Source organism: Psittacula echo (genome assembly GCF_963264785.1).
Source record: "Psittacula echo genome assembly, chromosome: 6".
Classification (NCBI taxonomy): Eukaryota; Metazoa; Chordata; class Aves; order Psittaciformes; family Psittacidae; genus Psittacula; species Psittacula echo.
Genome location: NC_137743.1, coordinates 4,174,750 through 4,201,749, shown reverse-complemented (window position 1 = coordinate 4,201,749; position 27,000 = coordinate 4,174,750). Strand labels below are relative to the sequence as shown.

The window sequence follows — 27,000 nt, the reverse complement described above, 5'->3', positions numbered from 1 at the left end:
TCGGCACACTTCTTTCTGTGCATCTCTCTGCATCCTCTGTAGCCTTCAGCATCCCAAGTCCCATACCTGAGCTTGTCCTAAGTAAACATGGAGCCTGGCTGGGGAATGCAGGATGTGTTTATCTTTCTGCCTCATTCCTTTCCTTACTCCATGATTCCTTTTCATATCACTCATTTTTCTGTGATTTTAGTGAATACCAAACCTCTTGTTTGCACACAAAAAATACCCGAGCTTCCCATTCACCACCCTAAAGCATCTCTGAAGCTTTATTAGTGTTGCCTACTTCCGTATATGAGAGGAGTCAGTCCCCACCTCCACTCAGCTCTGGGTCTGTGGCCCAGACCACACCAGTCAGATTGCTGACTGTGATGGTGACCTCTGTGCCACAGATGTTTGTCCAGTGGGGATTATATTGTGCCTTCCCACCCCCAAATTCTTGGAGGTCATGGTCATCTGCTCCATTAGCACTGTCAGTCGGAGTTGAGTTTGATGGGGAGCCTTCAAGAGCGGTGGCTTCACTCAGCTTTGGCACATGTGTGCTTTCTTTACTACATGTGTACAACCACGCACACCACCTCTCACCAGATACAGGGGCTAGGAAGGTATAAATTACACTCATCTTAGTTCTTTAATGATTTGCCTTAAACCAGAGGGATTGTCTCACTGCATTTTTGCCCTTCTTTAGTCAAGTTTTAGCTGATCTGAAAGAAGTAACTTCCATGGAATAACTGATCAGCTTAGTGGTGTGATCACTGTAAAAAACATGAACACAAACGGGCTTCTTTTAATTCTTGCTCTCAGTGGCTATGTGACCTTTCAGTTTTATATCTTTCTCTCTCTTCTTACCATATTGCAGTCGGAGGGGAAGTGAAACCCAGGTTTGACAGGTAGGGTTTTTTCATTTCCCTCGGCAGTGCACCTTTTGACCCCTATCTTCTTGCCAATGATTTTTTAAATCCTAAATGATTTGGGAATAATTGCTCCTCCTTTAGTGATTATTGCCCTTCACCGATAGTAAATCTGTGAAATCCCTGGGGGCTGGAGCACAGGTTTGTGTGCGGGTGCCACAAGCTGGCCTGGACAAGCATCGCTGCTCATCGCTGCTCACAGAGCTGCCAGGACTCTTGCAGGAAAACTTGCTCAGACAGGGGAAATACAGCCCCAGGGAGCAAGGGAAAGCTGCTCTGCCCCGCTCTGCCCTTCCCTGTTTCCAGAGGAAATCCAGTTTTAGGGTATTGAGAACCCAGGGATGAAGTTGGCTTTGCTTCAGGAATCTCATCCTGAACATCTGGGTTCAGGAAGGGCAGAGAGCAGCTCTGCTCCTGGGTGCTCTTTCCTGTCCTCCCTGGGGAGGTGTTAGAAGGAATTGTGTAAGAAGAAGGGATTATAACCTATTAAAGCCAGGGGTTGAGAATGATTATATATCTCAAAGCATCTTGGGGGGGAATTGGCAGTGGGAATTGGAATCCCACTGCCTGGGAGCAGTGTTGCCGGGTTCTTTGCAGCTCTGCAGGTAACAGTGGGATTATTCTGTTTTCCTCGTGTATATGCATGCTTTATTTACTGGTTACTTAAAATTAACCCATCATAGAATCCTGGAATGCTTTGTGTTGGAAGGGACCTTAAAGCTCATCCAGTTCCAAGCCCCTGCCACAGGCAGGGACACCTTCCACTAGAGCAGCTTGCTCCAAGCCCCATCCAGCCTGGCCTGACAAGACATGCTTCTTCTGGGCAGAATGGAGCAAGGGTGGGCTTGTATAAACTGTTTCAAAATAGACTACTTCAGCGTGATACTGGACAACTGAGCCTTCACTTGAGAGGGCATGCTGTTAACATCCCATCACCTGAGGGATGATCATCATCCCTCACATGAGCAGTACTGCAGAACTACAGAGAAGATAGATTGGGCTCGTACCTTCTATATTTAATCTTGCACACTGCACCTGATGTGTTACTCAAAAGAGGAATTAGTCATTATCAGCTGAAGCTGGTCCAGATATACTTGTTCATAGCTCATGGTTTATAAATGCTTTCAGAAAATCTTCTGTTCAGCTGCAGCTTTAGGTATATCCTGAGATTTCCTTTACATGCCATGTAATATGGGGGAGAAGATTATGGTGTAATTAGATGATTAATAAAAATAGCTCTGCAGCTTAAGTGTTTTTGCACTTGTTCAGTAGGTTTGATTTAGTCCTGCCCAGCAGACTGTTTGCAGAGTGGGAACTGAAGTGTAGGGAACACAGAAGATAAGCTGGTTCTTGTATGGTTGCATTCTATGTAAAAAGGAGTGTAAAAAAGAGGACCTTAAAGCTCATCCAGCTCCAACCCCTGCCACGGGCAGGGACACCTTCCACTGGAGCAGCTTGCTCCAAGCCCCTGTGTCCAACCTGGCCTTGAACACTGCCAGGGATGGGGCAGCCACAGCTTCTCTGGGCACCCTGGGCCAGCGCCTCAGCACCCTCACAGGGAAGAGCTTCTGCCTAAGAGCTCATCTCAGTCTCCCCTCTGGCAGGTTCAAGCCATTCCCCTTGGCCTGTCCCTACAGGCCCTTGTCCCAAGCCCCTCTCCAGGTTTCCTGCAGCCCCTTTAGGCACTGGAGCTGCTGTAAGGCTGGAGAAGCCCAGCTCTCTCAGGAGGGTTGAAACTAGATGGTCTTTAAGGTCCCTTCTAACCCAAACCATTCTATGGTTCTATAATCATCATGTTACATTGTGCAGAACTGAACAAATGAGATTTTACAGTGATTTCCCAAATTGCTGCATCAACCTGAGAATGGGGTGGGATCAAGCTCAGGAACTTACACATCTCAGTGATCACAATCTGAAGCTTAAGTGGCTTTTAGAATACCAGTTTTAGGAATTGTTCGAAAAGTTAAGCTTAATTTAAACCACTTGGAGCATAACGTAAGTGGGTCATGAGGACCAGCATAGGCCTAACTTCCTAGAGTTCACCATTCCCTTTGAACTGCGTGCCAGATCCCTTTGATTTATGTTCCTGATTACACATCGCACGGCTCTGTGCTGCACTAGTACATTGCTGGAGGAGCTATAGCATGAATTAAATTCAAGGTAGGATGACTTTTAATCACTACGATGACAATATTATCTTGTTTAATTTGTCTGATGGCAGTATTAAACATCAAATCAAGCTGTTTGTTATGTCAGAGGAGGGTGACGTATGGCAGAAATAAAGCTCACTTGATGCCACTTGTTCTGTATGTCATTGCTTTGACAGGCCATCATGATTGGAGATGATATTGTGGATGATGTAGGAGGTGCCCAGCGGTGCGGGATGAGAGCCGTGCAAGTGCGGACAGGGAAGTACAGGTCAGTGCACATCCTACAGCCTGCACTCCATGGGGGAATCATGGAAAGGGGGGGAAGAACTGCAGGTAATGGTTCTGCCAAATCCCACTGTGCTCTGATTGCCTTACAACACATGCATTTCGGAGAGAAAACGAATTCCACTCTGGAACGTGGTACACGTTCAAAGTGAGTGCACAAAATCCCATGCTGTTCCCACAGCTTTTCCTGTTGGTGGCACAGGTTTGCAGTCAATGTACACTTGCGTTTGCTGGCTGAACGAACGGCTCCTTGGGCAGCGGTTCGGCTTGGGTGGGTGATAGCATTTTCAGCTGCAAAACACAGTTTAGGGAAACCCTGTGCGTACGAAAGTGGCAGGAAGAGGAAGACACACTGTCTTTGAGCTCCTAGTAAGTGTTTGCTGTTAAATCGCTGCGGTGATTTCCCCATCACAGGGCACAGAACTGGAGTGTTTCTTGGGGTTTGCTTATTTCTTTCCCTGCAGCTGAAGGTGGTGTTCACTTGCTATGAGACGTGTCTGAAACTTGTAGCAGGCTTAAGGTCATAACATTTGACTGTCGCCTCAGTGCTCTCTGTGGGTTATCTCTCAGCGCTTTATGAAGGACTCCGTATGTCAGTTATCTCCCCCAGACAGGTATTCAGCACTGAGATGTCTGAAACGCGCGAGGTGCTTCTCCACTTCTCTAATCAGAGTGCAGGCTTCATCTCTTGCAAATGACCCTTCAAACCCTTCTCCATGCAGTTGTCTCCATCATTGTGTGCTTTCATTGACCCAAGAGCTAACTCCCTGCAGCTGCTGATGGGAGACCTGACAGGGCATGGTCCAGGGTTGACTGGTGGAAAATGAAGCCATCATCTCATGCTCAGGCCAGGTCATCTCGAGGTGACTCTCCAAATGCAATGAAACATAGAATCATAGAATAGTCAGGGCTGGAAAGGACCTTGAGATCATCCAGTTCCAACCCCCCTGCCATGGGCAGGGACACCCCACACTAGGGACATCGGTCCCTACATTTAGTGTCTGGATTCCATAACACTCCATGGAGTGTTATGTTATTCCATAACACTCCATATCTCCTCTTAACCATAACCAGGCCTTTTTGGGGTAGGTTCAGCAGCACCATCTGTCAGTTGGTAGATTTTGACAGTGTTCCTTGACTTGCAAATACTGAGACTGTTTAAGAAGGATCCTCCCTTTGGGAGGGATGCAGCAAATGAGAATGGTGCTTGCCGTGGGCTATCTGAAAAGTTATTGTGTTAGTTTTCAAGTCAGTCTGTTACTCAACTTTCCTTTTAGTTTGTGTGAGGTGATGAAATAATACCCAGTGCCTTAAGTCTGATGGACCCGTAAGTGATGATTTCTGAGGAAACAAGACAGGTACAAGTATATTGTATTTTGTGTATCTCTAAGATAGCGCATCTCAAAATCAGTTTTCTACAAGAATAAAGCTCCAAAAAGCCACAAGATTGAAAAATTAAGTTTGTGCTGTTGGGATTATTTGTCTATAATCTGTGTAATGCCATTAATTTCCTAAAGGAGAAAATAAGGGTTCAACAGTTGATTCTATTCTGATAGTAAGGGGGTCACTTAATGAATCTACATCTTGATGTCACTCAGATATAGGTGTCAGTGAAGGAGGTATCTCTGCTCATAGAGGTAAATTAGATCTTTGTACTAAGCAAGTATCTCCTGTGATGTATTTTGCCCATCACAATATGCCACAGGTGATGCTGCATCCATACTGTTCAGGCAACTGACACAAACACTATATACACACACATACACATAAATATGTATAATCATATGCTGGAAAAACAGATCTTGTATCAAGCTTGAGTCATGGTTTCACAGCTGAAGGGGAATCATCAGCTGTTCTAGATGGGGAAAAGAGATTGTTTTGTGCTGCTGTGTTTCTTGTCTTAATGTGTGGTTGCTGTCACCTGAAATCGTGTTCTGTTGTATACAGAGGAGTGTCTGTCTAAACGTGGTGCCAGACCTGTTGTTAGCAACTGGGAGTAAAATGAAATAGCTCTTGTTTGCCAAGAGAGGTCAGGGATGTGTGTATTTATCGGAATGACTGGTTTAGCCTGCATGGAAAATCAAAATGCACAGTGAATATTGAGAAAGGGGAGAGAAAAACTAAAGAATGAAAGCTGATGGGCAACTTAAATTAAAAATAACAGAAAATGCTGTTATTTTATGGCTGGTTTAATTTAAAGTCTGATATATAAGATCATGCACAGGCCCCCTCTTGCTTGTATGGTAATCCCGAGAGCTGTGTGCTACATCCAAGTACCTCTGGATGGCACCATTAGTACAGTATTAGCCACAGCTTCGGAACCTCCCCAGTGTCTGAAGCTGGTTTTGCATAGGTGTAAAGCACGAAGACCTCGGGGTTTGTATCTGCTGAGCGCTGGTGGGGTGGGATTTCACTTGTGAGAGTCTTGTGGCTATGGACAGGGGTGATCACCCCAGTTGAGCCGTCTCTGTGTTTCTGCTTTGCTCCCAGTCCCACCACAGTGATGGTGCCTGACTTCAACAAAACAGATGCAGAGCTGGTCTGAGAATCAGGTAAAAGAGAACAGAGGAACCATCCCAAGGTTGCTGCAGGTGCATTTACCACTGCGTATGTGAAAATGACATCATTTGACCAAGTTCTCCCGGTGAAGGCATTTTGGATGTCGTTCTGTAGGTACAAGGGATCCCGTTGTACCCCTCCAGCCTCACCCAAACGCTGTCGCAGACTGGAACGTGTGCTTTGGGGCAGCTCTCCTTATTTCAGGGGCTGGTGCAGTTCACATCAACATCTTTGAGGTCTGGTTTTGTCCGTGCAGGGTCTGGCTTTGCAGATGGGTTGAGGTCCAGAGGAGGAGCAGAAGGGGTGCATGGAGAGCTGGCATAGCCCCATGCTGCCTCCCTCCATGGGCTCTCCCCTCCTGGCCTCTGCAGGGTCACTTGCTGTGTTGGCTGCTCCCAGGGTGAGATGCAAAGTGAGGATTAAGCTGCTGCAGAATCATTTGGGTTTACATCACCTTGCATGGAGGTCCTGAAAATCAGTTCCTCTGTCCTGATTCTTTCGATCTTTACTAAAATGTGTGGAGATGGTTTCTTTTAGTATGACAAACTTCACTCCTGCATCCATACTTATCTTCTCTTCGAATGCACTTAATCTTCCAGCAGGACTTAAGTGTTGAGCTCTTTCTCTGTAGCCAAACCAGACATAGCACAGATTAGTCCATGAAGACACAGAATCCCACACTGGTTTGGGTTGGAAGGGACCTGAAAGCTCATCCAGTTCCACCCCCCTGCCACAGGCAGGGACACCTTCCACTAGAGCAGGTTGACCTTTCCAAGGTATAAAATCCAAGTGCAAAGGGTCAGTCTGGTCTGCAGGTTTGTCCACCCTCAGCTTGTCCCATCTACAGACCAGGTCATTGCTGCAGACTCTTGTGTGCTGAGAGAAGAAGCTGGTGTTGGGTTGTTCAGCATTGAGAAATCTGATGCTAATTCCAAAGCTTCTGTGCGCACCTGTGTGGAGGCCCTTCACAGCAACATCTTTTCCCATCTAGGGAAGAACATGTACAAGGTATGTGCTAATTCCACTTGCAGCTAATTGGCCTTGACATCAGACCAATCATTTCCACCCTAACTATTGATTCTGCAATGCTGCGGAATATCCTTGTTCCTCTTTGTAGCGTGCAAGTTAGAGCAGAGAAAAATGACTTTGAGGCTCTTCCAACTGTCTCCCTGCAACATTGGAAACAGCTTTAGGTGCATCAGTGCTTCCTATTGCTAGTGGTTCTTGGCAGGGTGGAGGAATTACTTACCCCCTTCTCCTTGTTGTCATTTACAGGCCTTGATGTAAATAAAGACCTTTCCATCTCTGGTGTGTGGCAGGAGTCAGGAATGCTCACGGCAGTGGTACCCAGTGCCCGTACTCTCCTGAGGGTTCTAAAATGGTTCCAGAGTCTGGCAATACGGGTTCATCCCCCCTCTGTGCCCACGTGAGGTTTCTGTTGTTTGATTAGAGATTTATCTCATGGCCATGGCTGATGTTGCCACATCCCTGTGCTGCCTCGTTAAGGACATAAGGGATGCGCCAGGGATGGAGCATAAAAGGATCAAGGCCCATGAGAGCTGTCATCTCTCTCCTGCTCTGCCACTGTTCTTTGAGGGAACTGGGTCAAGTTACTTCATGTTGCTGTTCTTCTGTTTCCCCACTTTATAATTAGCCTCGGAGTATAATTATCCTGGCTTTCTTACTAAAGTGGCTTGTGATCTGCTCCTCTTATCTGATTGAAGAAAACATAACAGAGTTTGCACGGATTTATAGGGAATTGGCTTGCCAGCAGAAAAATCCAGACACAGTCAAGACGAGTTGTGACAGAGGGAAAAATCCTTTAGGCTGCCATCACCAACTGATAAAGGATGAGACAACCAGGGTGGGTTGTTGTATTAACCTCCTAAATGAAGTTATAAAGTTATCCTGAAAGTATTTCCACTCACAGATAAGTTCACAGCTGTCCCTGTGTTAGTCAATGGAAGCTCATGATACCTTCTGCAAAGAAATAGTCACAGCTTAGTGCTCTGCCAAGAAGGAGCATCCCTCCACCCTGCTGTTCTTGCTCACTGCACTGCCAACCACAGTTTGCTGGTTGGTTCACATCTCCTTGATGGAGCCTACTAGCTGTGTGTAATGGGAATGAGCAGGCAGAGGCACTCCCTGTGTGCTGAAAGAGAACCAGAGGCATTTTGATGGCCTCACGGTCCTGGTAATTAAGCCTGTTTCAAGTCTGAAATGGAAAGGCTTCCAACCTGTATTTGCACCATAAAAAGTTGTATTGTAATTCCTGTTAACCTCTTAAGCAATGTTTATTCAAGCCTGGTGCCAGCGGGTTGGTTTTCATCTTAGCATGTTAGCTGATTGCAGTCAATCCTCAGGCGTAGTCTTAGCCACCATTTATTGCACATTCACATCACAGTTTGCTCTGTCCATGTGAGGATCTTCACATGTGTTTATCAGTTTCTGGTCCATGGTTTGGTTACCATAATCTGTGAGTCAGCTCTGAAGAGGAAGCTGACAGTAAATGCTGCAGTCCCTCAGCACACACCCTCATCTGATGACAGCCTTAACTTTTCCCAGTGCATTCAAGTGTCCAGACACAGAAATTATGCTTCTAGTATCTGATGCTTTAGGAATGAGCGGCCTATGAGAAGGTGTAAGTAAGGTATGAGTTCTTGATGCTGTAGTATGGTGTTACAGTCCCACCACCCACTTTTCAGCATAGGGTATAGCCAATTGCAATGCAAAATAACCAATTGCAATATGTTATTGTTGAACTCCAACTATTGTTTGACTAAACGATCAATGTAGGTCCCTTTCAGCTGAACTGTTCAGTTCTGTTCTATTCTATTCTGTTACATTCTATTCAGGTGTATTCTAGTCTATTCTACTCTACTCTACTCTAGCCTATTCCAGCCTATTCTACTCTACTCTTAAACGCAGGTTATACCTGAGCTAAAACACACCTAAAAGGAGTGTTTGGGGGAATAGAGAGTTCTGCTGTGTTGTAGCTAATGTGTAAATTTGATTATCTTCAGCCTAAAAGAGATATGGGAGGTTTGGTTGTGGGGGTTTTATTAACATTTGGCATTTTTTGTTGGCATTCATTGGTACCATAAAACACCTCGAGGAGGCAGAGTGTGCTCAGGATGTAGCCATGCTCAGTGCTGTGTGTATGCTCATGTGCTATTCTGAACAAATTAGTCTGAATATGAGAAGAGGGATCAGTCTGTGATGAGAGTAGGGACAAGGATAAATAAGGGAGGAATGGATCAGGTCAGTAAGGAAAAGCAATATTACTCAGCAGTCTCAGCAGTGCTGCTCTCTACCTAACACCTGACTTTTCCTTAGCAGACCTACTCTAATCAGTTGTCACATCTCAAACCCTTACACAAGGGAGCAATTTGCATCTTGCAGATCAAGATGGTAGTGGCCACATCAGCCTGTGCTGCAATTTTGCTTTCCCTCTTGCTTCACATCCACACAACACATTGAGCTGAACCCGGGACACTCATGCAGTAGCAGAGTCCTAAACATGTCCTAAACATTTCCATTTCTCCTCTTCTGAAGTTGATCAGTAAAGGGCTGAAAGAGGAGAAGGTGATACCGGGATCTACTACTAGAAGCAAGAGGGCCTGAGACGGCACATGGCTCAGGTGGGCCTGATGTGTGGGACTAAACCACTTGCAAACCCTCTCTGGAAGGCATCCAAAGGTAATGGCCGTTTTGCTTTCACGCTCCTTTGCCCTGATGCCTTGATGTCTTGGTAGTACATGCTCTTTGCTCTTTCAGCCTGGGTTGGCAGCTATCCTCCACCCAACTCATACATCTACGTGAGTAACACCGAAGCCCTTGGCAGCGGCATTTGTGTTTCTCTCCTCCCTGCAGATACATAATTCATGAGCTGCGGTGGGATGTGGAGCTGTTGGAGCAAGTCCAGAGGCGGCCATGGAGGTGCTCCACGTCCCTCTTGTGGTGTTGCCGCAGAGCTGGATGCAGGATGCAAGGGGGGATCACCAGAGCACAGCAGATGGGGAGAAGAGCGGAGTGGAAGGGGAGATGTAGGTGCCTTTTGTCAGCACCAGCATAAGGCTGCAATAGGAAGGTTCCACAGGGAAGCAGCCTGGGAGCCGGCCTGGATGTGCAGCAGCGTTTCTCAACACTTGTTGCTTGCGGAAGGCTGAGCTGTAGGAGCTTGTTCAACATTTGGCAGCCCTGAGGAGCACCATCCCCATCACTAACTGCTTTATTTCCCTAGAACTGCTCATGAGCATGTTGAAATGTGCTGCAGCAATGGCACAGCTGGGACAGCTGCTCAGTCGTGGCTTCAAGAGAGATTTCCTTCTTTTTACAAGGCAGGTTCCTCTTCTCGGCATGGTTTCTTCCTGTAGTTAAATGTCATCCCAGCTCCTGTGGTTCATGGAGTCCCCTCATCGAGCATCACGAGGAGCGTAGCAAAAGGGGTGAGCGCTGTGGTTGATAAAAGCAAAGCAGAGAGTTGTTTTCAAAGGCAGAGAGACACAAACAAGAGGGAGCCCAGCCAAGAGAGCTGCTGATGTAACTTGCTTGGAGCAAATGGTTCAGTATCTGGAATTTAATCTCCTGGCTTGGGCTCCTGCTCGCACTGTAAACATGCTCAGGAGCCACAGTGCTGGAGCAGTACTGTGTGCTGGCACCCTGCATGCACAGAACAACTGAGAGCACCTCCTGTGTGGAGACAGGCTGAGAACTTTGGGGCTGTTCAGGCTGGAGAAGAGAAGCTGCGTGGAGACCTCAGAGCAGCTTCCAGTGTCTGAAGGGGGCTACAAGGATGCTGGGGATGGACTCTTCATTAGGGACTGTAGTGACAGGACAAGGGGTAACGGGTTCAAACTGAAACAGGGGAAATTCAGGCATCTAAGGCAGAAGCTCTTCCCTGTGAGGGTGCTGAGGCGCTGGCCCAGGGTGCCCAGAGAAGCTGTGGCTGCCCCATCCCTGGCAGTGTTCAAGGCCAGGTTGGACACAGGGGCTTGGAGCAAGCTGCTCCAGTGGAAGGTGTCCCTGCCGATGGCAGGGGTTGGAACTGGATGAGCTTTAAAGGTCTCTTCCAACCCAAACCATTCTATGATTGTATGAGTATTCAGGCTTTAGTACCGGAGATGGGTGTTGTTGAGATGGGGAGGCACATCCAGGCGATGGGATTAGCAGATCTGCTGCGTGTGTTCACTCCCAGGCTGTGAGCTGCGCAAAACCCTGCGCTTCGCACACTGCAGCCACAGGGCCCTTATTCCCCATCCCCTGGGCTGCTGTCGGTTCCTGGTTTGTACTGGAGCGGAGATGTTTCTCACCGTGTGGAGTTCCAGAGGGCGGGATGCAGGCAGCCGTGCTCCGCAGTGCCCGATCACATTCAGCCCCGGCTCTGGCTTTCCAGTTGCACTTTGTGGAGGGTGGGAGCTTGAAGTGGTTTTCATCTTGGTGTGAGCAGCCAAGCACCGTGCTGAGCTGAGCAGCCGCCTTCCTGCCTTCCAAAGGGGCTGCTGTGCTGCAGAGCCCCTTCACTTGCCATACAGCCAAGCTCTGTTGCAGACCCCAGCAGGCGTTGCAGTGGGATAACACGAAACATTCAGCTCCGTTGCTGGCTGCATGACACTGAAATCAGGCCTAAAAATAGAGCCGTGTCTGACCCTGAAGTGAAGGATTTTCACTCGTAAGCCAGCCTGGCGCCCGCCCAGGTGACATCATCTGGAGGGGAGGTTGGAAAAGCTTCCAGATTTGTTGCTTTCCATGCAGGAGTGCTAAATGTGTGTGTCAGTGGGTAAGCAGGAGGCACATTTGCTGTGGCCGTGGGTCAGGGGAAGGAGGGATGGGGAAGAATCAGAGAATCACAGAATCCCAGCCTGGTTTGTGTCAGAAGGGACCTTAAAGCTCCTCCAGTTCCAACCCCTGCCACGGGCAGGGACACCTTCCACTGGAGCAGCTTGCTCCAAGCCCCTGTGTCCAACCTGGCCTTGAACACTGCCAGGGATGGGGCAGCCACAGCTTCTCTGGGCACCCTGTGCCAGCGCCTCAGCACCCTCACAGGGAAGAGCTTCTGCCTAAGAGCTCATCTCAGTCTCCCCTCGGGCAGGTTAAAGCCATTCCCCTTGGCCTGTCCCTACAGGCCCTTGTCCAAAGCCCCTTTCCAGGTTTCTTACTCATCAGCCCAGTGATGTCTGATGATATTAGTTACGGTTGTGGTTTGAGTCTGCGTGATTCAGACTTGCAAGTGCACGGGTACTGCTCATGGTGGCCATGGAAGCATCTGACATGCCAGGTACTGAGTGACCTCCTCTGGTTTCAGCTCTCTGATACTAGAAAGCAGCTTTACTCAGACTGACCTTCAGGGATTTGATTCACATCTGTGCTCAGGTAGCGTGGATGACCTTGCTGCTGTTGTTCTAAATCCAAACTGCTTGAAGCCAGTTCCCCATGCTTCTGTGCCAAGCTTCTTGTTCTTTAAAAGTGATGGTCTAAAAAATGCAGTAGGCATTTTTCCTCTGAAACTTGATGTCTTTTTCCCTGCGGATGCTGCCAGGCAGCTCTTATGCTCGTCCTCTAATGAGGACACCTTTACCTTGGTGTTGATGAGTGCACACTGGAATCTGTAGCGCTCTTCAGATGGCGAGAGCTCAGTGTGGTCTTTACACGGGGTGTCTCTGTTGTCTGTTTCCCTTCTGCCTTTTAAATTCTCATTACATATTTATAACAGCAAAGATGCCTAAAGCACAACTGTGGGCAGTGTTTGGTTTCTGGGTCCCAAATGGAGCTGAGAAAGCTGCTGTTGCTGTGTAAACACCATGGCAAGAGCTGATTTCATGCATCCTGCTGGGCTTTTTTGAACAATGCTGATGAGAAGAGGGGGAAAGCTTTACCATATCAATGCCCAATCTAATATGGAACCAATTGATTTGGTTAGAGACTGAGGGAAGTGTTGAGGCATCCCAGCCCTTCTTGGGCTTTCATCACAGCACTGAAACTCGTCCTGCAGACAGCCCGGTTTGCAGGTGTCTGCCACAGCACGGGCACAGACGAGCTGCTTTTCACTTCTTCAGCCTTTGGGGAGGGTTTGCCTCACTGAGCATGAGGATCTGTCTGCTTGGCTGCTGGGAAAGGACCAGGCTGTGGCTGCAGAAGTGTTCCGTTGGCATCAACCGTGCCCATGGAAGGCAGACGACAGCCCAGGCAGGTCAGGAATTGACTTCCCATGCCAGGGTTAAGTGTATGGCCCAGAGAGGGGCTTGGACAGCTTTTCCATGTTTTAGCCATTCTAATGCTCAGTCTTGCAGCCTTTCTGACTGAGATGAATCTCTGTTTGCAGCTCTACTGTGAAAGTCCTTCGCTTTTGATCCCTGATGCTTCTTATTAAGTAAAACCTATTAAAGGTCTTTTCCAACCTAGTCGAATCTTACGAAGTAACCATGTGAAAGGCAGGGACCTAAACCTGAGCAGCTGGAATAAACCCCGTGTATGCCAGCAGGGAATGCCAGTCCTGCTGTACATCAGCTGCTCTGTTACAGACCCGTTGTTTCACGGGGTGTTAATGGAGCTGACAGAAACGAAATGAAGCACACACTTGAAGAGCTGGCTTTTATTGTTGCAGACAGAGCTCTTTATTTTGCCTTGCTGCTCAAGATGTTCTAGCAAACACTCCGCTTCCTTGTCATCTTTAAACTGCATAGAGAGGTGAGGAGTGGGCTTTTACCAAAGCAAATGGACTTGTGCTTTGAAAAGTCCCTTCCTGCAGCCTTTAGCATGACTGTCACTGTGCTCTCAGCAGCCCCTGAGCTTCGTGATACAGTAGTTTTGTACAAAGCTGTATTTCGATACACATATAAGCTTTTAAAGCTGTGTCTTTGAAAACACATCCCCGGATAGCGCTCCTGTAGCTTCACACAGGACTTGTGTGAAGTAGTTGGAGGTGGGTTCAGAGGACTTGAGAAGAGGGCTCATGGGCTGTGAGGTGGTGGTCAGAGGTGCTGGCAGACATACAGTGATGACCAGCGCTGCTGCACATAGCACAGATTGTCAGATAGCATTCAGATAAAACAATACATGGTAGAAGACTGTTACAGCATGAATTCAACCATATTGTGCACTCCTTAATGAATGAATGGCCTTAATGAAACCCTCATGTCGCCTTCTCCACACCAAATCCTAATCTCCCCATCACACAGAGTAGGCACAGCCTTGTATGTGGGGGACCTATACAGCAACTCTTTTCCCCTTGGCAGTCACTGTTTTCCATGTGGGTTTTTCTACCATGTCTTTCCAGCAGTTAAAACCAGACATGAATGCATTTATTTATGGAGCAGAGCTTTGGGATCCTGCCTTAACTGTACTGGCAGAGGCAAGAACAGGGGTTAAAACTAACAGTGGCCACAGGGTCAACTGCTCACACAGTTTGAACGTACATGGGCATTCCGTGTACAGTTGAGATCAATGGCTCCATGTCCGGCTGGAGACCGGTAACGAGTGGTGTCCCTCAGGGATCGGTGTTGGGACCGGTCTCGTTCAACATCTTTGTCGGTGACCCAGACAGTGGGATTGAGTGCGCCCTCAGCAAGTTTGCCAATGACACCAAGCTGTGTGGTTCGGTTGATACGCCGGAGGGAAGGGATGCCATCCAGAGGGACCTCGACACGCTTGTGAGGTGGGCTGATGCCAACCTGATGAAGTTTAACCATGCCAAGTGCAAGGTCCTACACCTGGGTCGGAGCAATCCCAGGCACAGCTACAGGTTGGGCAGAGAAGAGATTCAGAGCAGCCCCGCAGAGAAGGACTTGGGGGTGTTGGTCCATGAGAAAATGAACATGAGCCGGCTGCAGTGGGCGCTCGCAGCCCAGAAAGCAACCGTATCCTGGGCTGCATCAAGAGGAGCGTGACCAGCAGGTCGAAGGAGGTGATCCTGCCCCTCTGCTCTGCTCTCGTGAGACCTCACTTGGAGCATTGTGTGCAGTTCTGGTGTCCTCAACATAAAAAGGACATGGAACTGTTGGAACAAGTCCAGAGGAGGCCACGAGGATGATCAGGGGCTGGAGCACCTCCTGTATGGAGACAGGCTGAGAAAGTTGGGGCTGTTCAGCCTGGAGAAGAGAAGCTGCGTGGAGACCTCAGAGCAGCTTCCAGTGTCTGAAGGGGGCCTACAAGGATGCTGGGGAGGGACTCTTCATCAGGGACTGTAGTGACAGGACAAGGGGTAACGGGTTCAAACTGAAACAGGGGAAGTTTAGATTGGATCTAAGGAAGAAATTCTTTACTGAGAGGGTGGTGAGGCACTGGAATGGGTTGCCCAGGGAGGTTTTGAATGCTCCATCCTTGGCAGTGTTCAAGGCCAGGTTGGATGAGGCCTTGGGTGGCATGGTTTAGTGTGGGGTGTCCCTGCCCATGGCAGGGGGTTGGAACTGGATGATCTGAAGGTCCTTTCCAACCCTAACTATTCTATGATTCTGTGTTGGAAATGCCACTCATGGCCATGGTGGGGACATCTGTGTGTGCTCAGCTCTGCTGCAGGTGGGCTCCTAGCTGGTCCCATGCAGATGCTTGGAAAATCACAGTGCCCTGAGAAATACATGGGAATCATGGGGGACCAGCGTGGCTGGGCCGGGGGGGAATGTGTTCAGTCCCAACAGCACTAACAGCTAAAGCTGCCTACAAGGCTGTGTGCATCTTGCCTGCAAAGCAAGTGGAAGAGGTGTGTTCCAAGTGACTCAGGCTGAGTTTTGGCCTGTGCTTCCTTGCCTTCCCGTCTGCATTCCCGGTTCCCACGGCCTCCGAGCGGTGACAGTGAAAATAACCAGAGCAGCCAAGATGAACTCCCAAGTATTTAGATTTCTCAGCTGCACCTCCATAAATCTGGCTGATGCTCTGCCGCAGGAAAGGGTCTGGGGTGTTAAATAAATAGATAGTAAATTCCAGAGATTTGGTAAAATGAGGATTGTCGTTACTTTCCTCTTCCGAGAAAACTGATCTTGGTTATAATGACCCCGGCTCCGTCCAAGTCTTTTCAATAGCTCGTACACTGATAAATGAAGAGTTCACTCTCACAAATGCCTCTCCTTCCCCTGATGGATTCAATGTGTTCCAGATGGATGGAGAAATCATTTTTATTCCTTTTACACTTGCTAAGCTATTTCCAGGCACCCAGTGGGCCACAGCACCAGCAGGTGCCTGGAAATGGAACTCTTTAGAGCAGGTGAGAATCCGACCCCTTATTTCTAAGCTTAAAGCAATGTGTTCCACATTAGTAATCTTCTTTGGGCAGTGTCCCATGAATGAGCTGGTAAGAAGAAAACCAACTCGTTCCGGTTGAGATGAGCTCTTAGGCAGAAGCTCTTCCCTGTGAGGGTGCTGAGGCGCTGGCCCAGGGTGCCCAGAGAAGCTGTGGCTGCCCCATCCCTGGCAGTGTTCAAGGCCAGGTTGGACACAGGGGCTTGGAGCAAGCTGCTCCAGTGGAAGGTGTCCCTGCCCGTGGCAGGGGTTGGAGCTGCATGAGCTTTAAGGTCCCTTCAACCCAAAGCAGTCCAGGATTCTATGATGAAGGCGAGCAGTGGTGCAGAGCTATGGGCTTGGAAGCAGTTTTGAGATCGTCATTTAATATTACAGGGAAATGCCTGGTCTGGGGTTTAGTAACCATTGCTGGTCTGTTTTTGCAGCACGTTGGTAATTGCTGGGCCTGTCTGCATCTGTGGGTTTAGGAGCTGTCCTGCCTTTTGTTTGGGTATTTACTTGTTTCTTACCACGAAAGTAGATGTCTTTTCCAGTCCAGCGTGCCTTGCAGGAGCCGAAACGCATGGCCTTGATTTCCCATTGAACATGAAAGCACTGAGGGATTTTGGAGTTGTTATAAGTGCACATGAAACCCCAAACAACAAACCATGAAAGAGGAAAATAACGGCCCAAAGAAGAGAGAAGGAAAATTTCCTTTAACTCCTTCTAAGCAGGGTTTGAGTCCAAGGGCTTCAGGAGCACTGTAAAGTCTTTGTGCTTCCATGACACAAGCCAAGTTCTCACTAATAAAATTCAAAGGGCAATTTTCCTTCAGGGCACAGATTCTAATAATATAAAACCTCCTGCATTTTCCTAAAGCGCTGTCAGAAACTGGCCACTGTTGAAAGCAGAATACACCAGTACACCAGGGCTGCCTGTCTGAACTGGTGCCGCAGCTCTCGCCTGCTGCATCTTCTATAGGATCATGCTGGAGGGGTGCGTTGTCACCGGTACCACTGCATTTCCCTTGGAAGGCCACAAGCTCCAGATGGGTTGGGTAACGGAGGAGGCAGGAGGGGAAGAGGGGTTTGAATGTGTTTCTTGGGGTGTTTCAGGAAGCCTCAGTGCCCTGGTTGCTGAAGCAGTATCGGTACAGTTCCATGTTCCCAGCTCCATTGCTGCCGTCCCTGCCTGCCCCTCACCTCAGTGGGTGATGCACGCTAGAATCGCAGAATCCTGGAATGGTTTGGGTTGGAAGGAACCTTAAAGCTCATCCAGTTCCAACCCCTTTGCTAAGGTCTTTGTATCTCACTGGTCCTGCTGCAGCCTTGGCAGAACTTAGACAAGTGGGTATCTGGGAGCAGGAGGCAGGGTTAGGAGTGGCTTCTGGCTCATGCTGCCAGCTGTGCACCAGCTGTGGTGCGGCCATGGATGGTTGGAGCGTGCCATCTGCCCATGGCAGCCTCCTCCTGCAGGTCTGGTCCTTCTCCATCCAAAGCCATTGGGAGCCTTTCCCATCACTGCTGAAGAGCTGAAAAAGGTTTTGCAACTCCCACATGTGGCTTTCTTCCTGTATTTGCTATTACTTTTAACCCATCGCACACGCCAGTCACAGGAGGCAGAGGCTTTCTGGAATTCCTGACCTGGGATTGCTTTCAGCTACAAAAACCACTGTGATGTGATTCATGCTGTGCCTTGAGAGGGGGTTTTCATAGAATCAATAGTTAGGGTTGGAAAGGACCTTAAGCTCATCCAGTTCCAACCCCCCTGCCATGGGCAGGGACACCTCACACTAAACCATGGCACCCAAGGCCTCATCCAACCTGGCCTTGAACACTACCAGGGATGGAGCATTCACAACCTCCCTGGGCAACCCATTCCAGTGCCTCACCACCCTCTCACTAAAGAATTTCTTCCTTAGATCCAATCTAAACTTCCCCTGTTTCAGTTTGAACCCATTACCCCTTGTCCTGTCACTACAGTCCCTGATGAAGAGTCCCTCCCCAGCATCCTTATAGGTGCCCTTCAGATAGCTCACTCAGTATCTCTCAGGGTCATGATGCTTTTTAACTGGTACCATTTTAATCTCATAACTGAAGTTATTACTTCACTTTCATGTCAGAAGTTGCTCAGTGAGGCTCTTGGAAGGTTTTGGGAAGCACAGTGCAGAGATGTTGAATAGGGTGCTCACAGAGGAGGGTGGAGCAACCTCTGCAGCATGCATCCCTTAGCTCAGAATTCTTCTTCTGGCACCCTCCTCCCACACCCTTGTGCACTAATGTGGCCATTCCCAAGGGCTTTGCCCCTGCCAAAGCACAGCCTGTTACCAAAAGCAAAACACAATTAAGAGGAAGCAGTGGAGTTTGCCATATAAACGTTCAGGGCTTACCCATGCTGCATAATAATGCAGAGCCTCATTTCATCCACACAGATGCTTCCTGGATCAAAAGGAGCGACTGGATCTGATGCGAATGGGTAAACAGCTTTGCAGCTCCCAGTTCCTGCAGCTCAGGTCCCAGTGTCTGTCCCTGCCTGGCTGTGGGTCACTGCTGTCATGAAGGGTGACGTGTCCTGGGGGGCACAAACCATCTCTGGGTGGCTCTGGGCAAACCAGGGCAATGGAAAACTTCCCCCAATCGCTTCTCTAACACTGGCATCGTGCCCCATGTGTGCACTTCTGCTCTCCTTCCCTTGAAGTTGCTGAGTAGAGACCTTCTTGCTGCTGGTAACTGAGCCATTCCCATGTAGTCCCCTTTGGATGCTGTAGGGACATCCCTTTCCAGGATGAAAAGCCAGGCTCTTCTGACCAGGATGCTGTAAAGCCCAGTGCCCCAGTGATGAGTTGTTTTGTCCTTCCTGGCTTTATCTGAGGACTGAGGCTGCGTTGCAAGCCTCATTGCAGTGAATTCCTCATTCATCTGAGGAATGAGGCTGTGTTAAGGGAAGGGGGTAGGGAGAGGTTTGGGGGAAAAGCAGCCAAAACCGTAAGTGGGCTCTGTAGGTGGAAAGGAATCTGGAAGCGGAGAGCTGGACCAGCCCAGCCTGTGCTCCAGGGCCCCTTTATGCTCCCAGCACACCCACAGCCAGATGGGTTTGTATCCAGGAGTGTTTTCTGAATGGAAAAGTCCAGAGTCCTATGAGAGTGGCTGGAGGGGAACATCATCTCGTATCCCTCTGCAAGGGCACTGCAAGCAGTGGAGACAAGAAACAACTTACGCACAAGAGTAATTGGCAGCATCCTTCCCATTTCTGCCTGACCTTTCCAGTGCTCCCTAACTCCATTATTGGCTGTTCCTTGTCTTCTCCAGGCAGCAAATGAGGTGGGACCAGACACTCAAGTGGCAGGAGGTGACAACAAACAAGAAGCAACCACAAGTGTTAGTCTTGCCTTAGTATTCCTGTATGGAATGTGAGGGCTGTGGTACAGTGTGTGGCTGAGACTGGGTAAAGCACAACCTGCCTCTGTATTCAGCACTGTCTCAACTGGTTAGCAGCTGAACTGGATCCCAAATGGCCATCATCTGGGAAGTGCCTGATGCCAGTAAACCCAGAAGCTGCTTCTTTATAGGAAACTCCTAGAAGATGGACTAGTCAGTAGAACAACAGTTTTCCATAGCAATTACTCTGTGGGAATTTGGCCAGATCTCTGTATTGCAAAGGTATAGGATGTATGTCTATGGAAATCCTTGACGGTGTGATAAGAGTTCAGTCAATCCCGTTTGTTGTGTGGATCCAGATCTCCGTGACAGATGTCAGTGGAAAGCTGGAGGGAGCAAAGCCTATTCTCTGGATCTTTTACACAGCAGGAGGAAAGAGAACCTTCCCAAAGGCACAGCAGGATGTGACTGTAAAACCACAGGAGGAATCAGGGCCGGGTATATACTCTCTGGAGTAGCAGATATGCCTTATGGACAAGGCATTCCACTGTCTCCAGAGAGCCATGGGGCTGTTGCTGTGTTGTCAAGCTCCTTTCAGAAGACAATGTGGGAGAAGCGTCCTTTATACTGAGATTGCTGGGCCTGCTTTCCAAGTCAATGCTGGCTCCACATCCAGAGCCAGCACATGCCATAGAGTTGGGACACTTGGCAGGGATTTCCTAACTTCAGATTGTAATTACTGGCACAGGAAAAAAACAACCTTGGACTAGTCTGGGTCTTATCTGCTGGTGTTCTTAAAGAAAAGGCACAAAGAAACACTGAATAAGGAGATAAATATGGTATTTACACCTTCCTAAAATAGCAACAGCTCAAAAAGGCACCCCAGCATTGTTTCTTTGTCTTGCAGAGTGTTTGCATAGAGCATCCTCCAGTAGTTTGGGTACTGCAGGCAGTGCCAGTGTTGTGGAGTGTGGCATCTGACAGCAGTGTCAGCGTCAGTGAAACTGCAGTGTGAAATAAGCCTGGCTCTTCCTGTCGTGAGCCTGTCTGGTGCACTGGGAAGCACATGGGGAGGGAGGGAGGGAGGAAAACTTGGTGCTGTGGAGTGACTGGAACAAGTTTGGTCCATCCTCGTGGGAAAATGCCAGGGGTTTCAGACATACCTTCCAAATCTTGTTTCTCCTTCATTCATGGGCAGCAGCCCAGCTTTGATTGCAGGGACTTGTATCCACCCTGGGCTGTAGCTGGAAGTGAAGGAAGTCCTTCCTCCCGTAACTGGCTGCTATATCCCTCCTCTCCCCTTCTAGGAGGACCATAATCTCCTCTAGATTGAACCTTACAGCCAGGGTTTCCCTCTTTCTTGCCTTCTTTCCCATGGCAGTGCTCATTCCTTGGGCTCTGCATTCCTGCCTGGTTTTGATGGGCTCACAGCACAGCATGTTTCTGAAAACCTCACTGCACTGTTGGAAGTCCCACAGCACCTATGGATCCTGCAGAGCATCACTTTGCAGGATGCACTTTCCAAGCCTGCATCCTGCTTACAGCATCCAGCTCCTCATCGGAGAAGGCCATAATTTAGTGGTCTCCAGCAGAGCAGCAGGTCCCAGGTCGTGGAGCCACCTTTCCAGTAGATGGCATCAAAGACAGTGAGTTCCTCTGCCTGACCCGGCTCCCAGCTCCCCATCCCGCTGTCCCCACAGTCCCATTTCCCTACAGTGCTAGAGCAGAGATTCCTTAGAAACCCCAAGCTTCTTAAAGCAGCTGAACAAAAACCATGATAGACCTTCAGGTGCTGGTTTTGATGTCTGAATGTCGTTTTCTGTATATACTTTTTCTAGGTATACATGATTTTGGCATATATAGAGCCCTGCATAGTAGGAAAAGGCTATTCATCTTCTTTTTCTTTCTTTGTAAACCGTGAATAGACCTTATAGTTGTTGGGGGTCATTGACCTACTGGACGTGAAGAAATCCCAGTCTCAACATAAGGACATTGAGCTGCTGGAGCAAGTCCAGAGGAGGCCATGAAGATGATCAGGGGCTGGAGCACCTCCTGTATGGAGACAGGCTGAGAAAGTTGGGGCTGTTCAACCTGGAGAAGAGAAGGCTGCGTGGAGACCTCAGAGCAGCTTCCAGTATCTGAAGGGGGCCTACAAGGATGCTGGGGGGGACTCTTCATCAGGGACTGTAGTGACAGGACAAGGGGTAACGGGTTCAGACTGAAACAGGGGAAGGTCAGGTTAGATGTAAGGAAGAAGCTCTTCCCTGTGAGGGTGCTGAGGCGCTGGCCCAGGGTGCCCAGAGAAGCTGTGGCTGCCCCATCCCTGGCAGTGTTCAAGGCCAGGTTGGACACAGGGGCTTGGAGCAAGCTGCTCCAGTGGAAGGTGTCCCTGCCCGTGGCAGGGGTTGGAACCGGATGAGCTTTAAGGTCCCTTTAATCCAGACCATTCCATGATACTATGATTCTCAGCTCCCACGTGTAGGACACTCCGCTGCACCAGCATTGACACATTGCATTTAAAATCTGATCATTGACTTACAGTTATTTCTGCTCCCTTTGGGAATGTTTCCAAAATCGAATTCCCTGCATTAGCAGAAGGAGGTCAGGAGCAGCAGGTGGGTCCCTGGTGAAGTTCAGGAGCAGGGAATGTACGTGTAGTTTTCATTTCTAAACTTAGACCCCAGTGACTTTGACATGTGATGATCATAGCATGCCCTGCCCTTGGGAAGCGTATTTAAGCTGCCTCCCAGCGCTTGCATTAGCCAATTGACTTAGCAAGGTTTTATGGATCTATTTTCAACTAAAAGGAAAGGACTGGAATTTCTTCCTGCTGGGTTCATCTATTTGTGCATTCAAAGAAACCAGAAAATGCCTTCCCTTCTTTCCAGGCCATAGGTACCATTACATATGCTGGGCCTGACTTTTCACTCCTCACCTGCTCAAGGTAACCTTGACTGCAGCCAGCAGCGGGCAGGATTTGACCTGTTGTGGTCTGGGAAGCAGTGCGAGGGTTTTGGGGCCTCTGTCCTTGAACTGGATCTGAACCTTCAGTATATGGACAACTGATTTGAACCTGGACCAGAGTGAAAGCACGGAAATACTTCATGGGTTTACTGGGTGGGAATAGCAGGTTTCCTTTTGAAAGCCAGGATTCTGTGATTTGTAGCTTCAGGAAGGTTTATTTGCCCAATAAAACAGCTTACTTGACAGTACCTGGGGACTTCACCCTAGTGACCAGTCCATAGCCCTTAACTCTCAAATGCGATCCCAAGAGACAGGCACAGTTTGGCTTTGCATGCACTGAGGAATGAAGGAATAAATAAATAACCCTTGCTGGCCCATGCAATTCACCATTTATAGTCATGTAACCAAATCCTGCATTCTGGGTTCCACAGAGCCAGGGGCTGGCTGGGGCAGGGAGAGGGGATCCTCTCCATCACAGGGGGGAAAGCCTTATCCCATGCACGGGGCAAAGTCTGTCTGATGGGGAGAGCTAAAAGGATCCTGTGCTCTGCAAAAGCCACAGGGAAGCTGTCCAACAGCAGCTCCATTTTGAGTTGTCCTTGTCTAATTCCCGTATCATCCGTATATATATGTTATAGTTTCATGAAATGAGTTGGGTTGGAAAAGGCGTTAAAGCTCATCCAGCTCCAACCCCTGCCATGGGCAGGGACCCCTTCCACTAGAGCAGCTTGCTCCAAGCCCCTGTGTCCAACCTGGCCTTGAACACTGCCAGGGAACAGAAAGGCCAGAAGGGCTTGGTTTTATGCTGAGGCCATGTAAGGGTGGCAAGTGAGTTTGTTGTTTGGCTCACAAAAGGATTCAGCTGCTGTCCCACGCACTGATGGGGCTCACCTCTTGTGTTTCGTGGGTTTGGCCATTGGTTTTGGGGAAGTCTGGAACTCACCTACTTGTTTCAGTGAAGGCAGCACATTACCTGCCTGGAGCATAGGAGCGCTGGGCCCTGGGAGGATGCTGCTTTACAGCCTAATTTGAGCCACCTCGTTTGTGTTTCTGATTTGGCAGAGATTAACACCAAAACCTCCTATGTAGTTGTGCCAAGGACCTATAGAGAAGGGCAGGCAGTGGTTCAGAGCCACATCGAGAGCACAAGGATGCGCGAGGGCAGAGCTGTGCTCAGAGAGGTTCCATCTCCCTCCTTACGTGCGTTAGGAGATGGCAGAGGTTTGTTGTTTTGGGGATTTTCCTGCTCACTTTGCTTTATACAAACTTGTCCAAAATAAGCTTTAATTCCAGCATTTTAGTAAAGGAAACATCAGCTCTCATTCCTGTGTCACAGATGATCGTACCTGACACCTTTGGGAAAGAGGAGCTCGTTTTAGCTTGTGAGATGCCCCTGGTTGCTTTTTTTGGGGTATGTAAATGTGTAAATTCAGTCAATCTGCACTAAAGTGGATTTCCCTTTCTTTACTCTGTTTTTTCTTTTCCTTGTGTTTAATCTCTAGTTTAAGGGCTGCGGAAACAGCCACCTGTGGTTGCTGCACTTCTGGCAAACACTTCTAAGGTATTCTAAGCCTTCCAGTATCTGAAGGGGGGCTATAGGGATGCTGGGGTTGGACTCTTCATCAGGGACTGTAGTGACAGGACAAGGGGTAACGGGTTCAAACTGAAACAGGGGAAATTTAGATTGGATCTAAGGAAGAAGTTCTTTACTGTGAGGGTGGTGAGGCACTGGAATGGGTTGCCCAGGGAGGTTGTGAATGCTCCATCCTTGGCAGTGTTCAAGGCCAGGTTGGACACAGGGGCCTTGGGTGCCATGGTTTAGTGTGAGGTGTCCCTGCCCATGGCAGGGGGATTGGAACTGGATGATCTTAAGGTCCTTTCCAACCCTAACTATTCTGTGATTCCATAATTCTATGATTTTTCAGCTCATTTGTTTTCAGTGAAACTCTTAAAGCTCAGCTTTAACAAAGCCTTAATCTGGCCCTTACTGGATCTGTGTGGGGTTTGGTGTTCACCATAACTCCCTGAACCAGCCCTAATACAGACTAGATTTGCTCCTGCTTAGTTTTCGGCATAATCCATTGATAGTACAAGATGCAATTAGCAAGTAAGAGCTTCACACGGAATCATCCTGTCCTGTTGTCTGCCCCAAAGCTGGAGCCAAGAAAGGTCTCAGGGAGGAGACTGAGTTTGGCAGCAGTTGTTGAAGCCGCTCCATGCTTTGCTCCTTGAGGATGCATGTTGAGGAAGCAGGTGACTTTAGCCATGGGAAGGTGTATTATTGCCCTTTGAATAGCTCACGTTACTGTTCTTACAAAAAACCCAATGGAAGACTCCCTATCTAATACCAGAGTTGAATGAAAATTAGCTGGGGCTGTGAAGTAGCATCTGTGTTATCTTTTCCTTAACCCCGCTTTACCTCTCCTCATCTCAACATGTAAATCCCATCGCTAATGGGATTTATCACACGGGAACCTCTGGAGCAAAATCTGTGGCTTTTGGAGGAAGGTATCCGTAGGTTCCTCAGTAAATCAGATCAGTTCTATTCAGGGTGTTCAGCTGCAGTGTGCTCCTGTGATCATGCCTGGTTCTTGCCAGAGAATGTCTTGTATGCACAGCAATATGCTGGATGCTGAGCAGAAACTCCCAGCAGCTTCCTCTCCCTTCAAGCCTTTGGTCTTTTGAATCATCTTCTCCTTTACCTGACTTTGTCTTTATTTCCCAGGGAGTTTGCAGTGTTCAGTTGTTCGGACGTGGCTACTTCTGGCTGCAGGCTCCCTCCTTTCTGGGGCTGCCAGCACGAGTGATGTTATCTTATGCTAATGTGCTCACCTTATAGCATCTTCTGTCCCTCCAGCTCTTGGCAACCTAATAGCCCCGGAATTAGGTTTACTCCCTTCAGTATCCCCTTTGTGTTATCTCCTCTCTACTTGGGTATCTCTCTTCTCTGAGGTGATGATTACAATGGCCAAAAACCCCTCTCTGCTTTGCTTAGGAACTCATACCATGGACTTCTACGTCAGGCCTGATTCTAAATCAACTTGCAAATTCAAGTGTAAAATCTCCTCCCTGTATTAAGGCACACCTATGTGTGCACCATCAATGACTCGATATACTGGGTAAACACCAGTTGGTAACTGGGTTAACGTGGCCAGTTAATGCTGTCTAGAACGGGATTATCCTGGCACTGAAGAACTCACAGATGTTGTGACACTGCCATGGCAGGGCTCAGCAGTGGTTGGGTGGTGGCAGGAGGTTGAGAAAGGCTCTGCTGACCCCACACTCCCCATCCAGGCCGTTATTTGGGATGAGAGATGTCACCATAAAAATACTAAAAGCTGCTGTGAAACACCATCAAAAAGGCCTTATCATGGTGTGAGGGAAGTGGTATGAGCATGGTTGTGGGTGTGCCGATGTAGGTGCTGTGCCACCAAGACCAGAAGGGTTTAGCACCATCGGACTTGTTGCAGCAAGTCGCACATCCCCGTGGTGTGTTGGAGGAGAGGTGTTGCTGCGTGGCTGTGCTGAGCCTTCAGCTGACTCGAATGAGGTGTTTTGATGGCAGGAAGCCTTTGGTTCAGACTGGTCTAAGTGTCACCTCTCACGCTGCTTTGTGACACCTTGACTCATAACCGCAAGCTCTTCCTGAGCTCACACGTTTTCCTCCCCAGCCCTGCCTGTGAGCAGCTGCTGCTCTTGCAGAGCCCCTTCACCACTCCTCATGGCCCGGAGACCAGAAGGGAGATGCACGTTTCCAATGCTCCCATCAGCTCCTGCTGTCTGTCCAGGGCAAGCCAGCTTAGAGAGTGGTTTCCCAAGCTGTTCCTCACAACACAAACCCTGGCACAACACTGAAATAGGTGATGCACCAGCCTGGCAGTGCTTTTAACTGTCCAAGTCTGCTCAGTGCTTTTGGGACCTTGTTCCCCTGTGCCCATCCAAGCATCTCCAGATGGTTTAGAAACAGGAAGGGTTACTGAAGACTCTGCATGGCTGGGAGAAAAGGGATCGTAGTGACTTGAAAACACTTGTTTGGTGCTTGGAGAGCAAACGTGTCACTTCTGGTAGGAGCTGAGTGAAGACATCACCTGCAGCAAATGCTTTCTCCTGCCTCAGGCAGCATCCAGAGGAAAGAAAGGGCTGCGTGTTTTATCTTAAAGAAGCACAGAGACAGGTGCTGCCGAAGGAGTGGAAGAAATGAAGTCCAGCTCTTTCCAGGGAGGATGTCCTGGTTCCAAATGCCCTCTTCATTTGGCCTTGAGAAGCTGGATTAAAGTAAGTCAGTTCCTCCTAGGGCTGCAAAGGCAACAAGCGGAGCTGCAGCACAGCGCAGACAGGAGATGCAAACCCTTCCCCTCTCAGTCCTCACCTCCAGGGCTCCTGGCATTTCAACCCTGGTATCTCTTGAGCTCTGCTTTACTTCTCTGATCAGAGCTTTGCTTGGCCACTACCTACGTACTAAACACCTTTTCCCCTTGGCTGCTGGTAGCAATATGTGTGGTTTCCTCTCTGTATCTATTGCAAGGTAATGATGACCTCCCTGCTCTA

General features: G+C 48.8%; 1 protein-coding gene across 1 annotated transcript in view; it reads left to right on the top strand.

Moving 5' to 3' along the window:
- LHPP (phospholysine phosphohistidine inorganic pyrophosphate phosphatase) overlaps positions 1 to 27,000 on the top strand; it is a gene marked incomplete at its 5' end in the record, with an annotated part of 78,145 nt that overhangs the window by 22,326 nt on the left and 28,819 nt on the right. Inside the window, one exon of the mRNA XM_080621758.1 lies at positions 3,235 to 3,326. Coding sequence (XP_080477884.1) covers positions 3,235 to 3,326 — 92 coding nt within the window. The remainder of the gene's footprint in view (positions 1 to 3,234; positions 3,327 to 27,000) is intronic.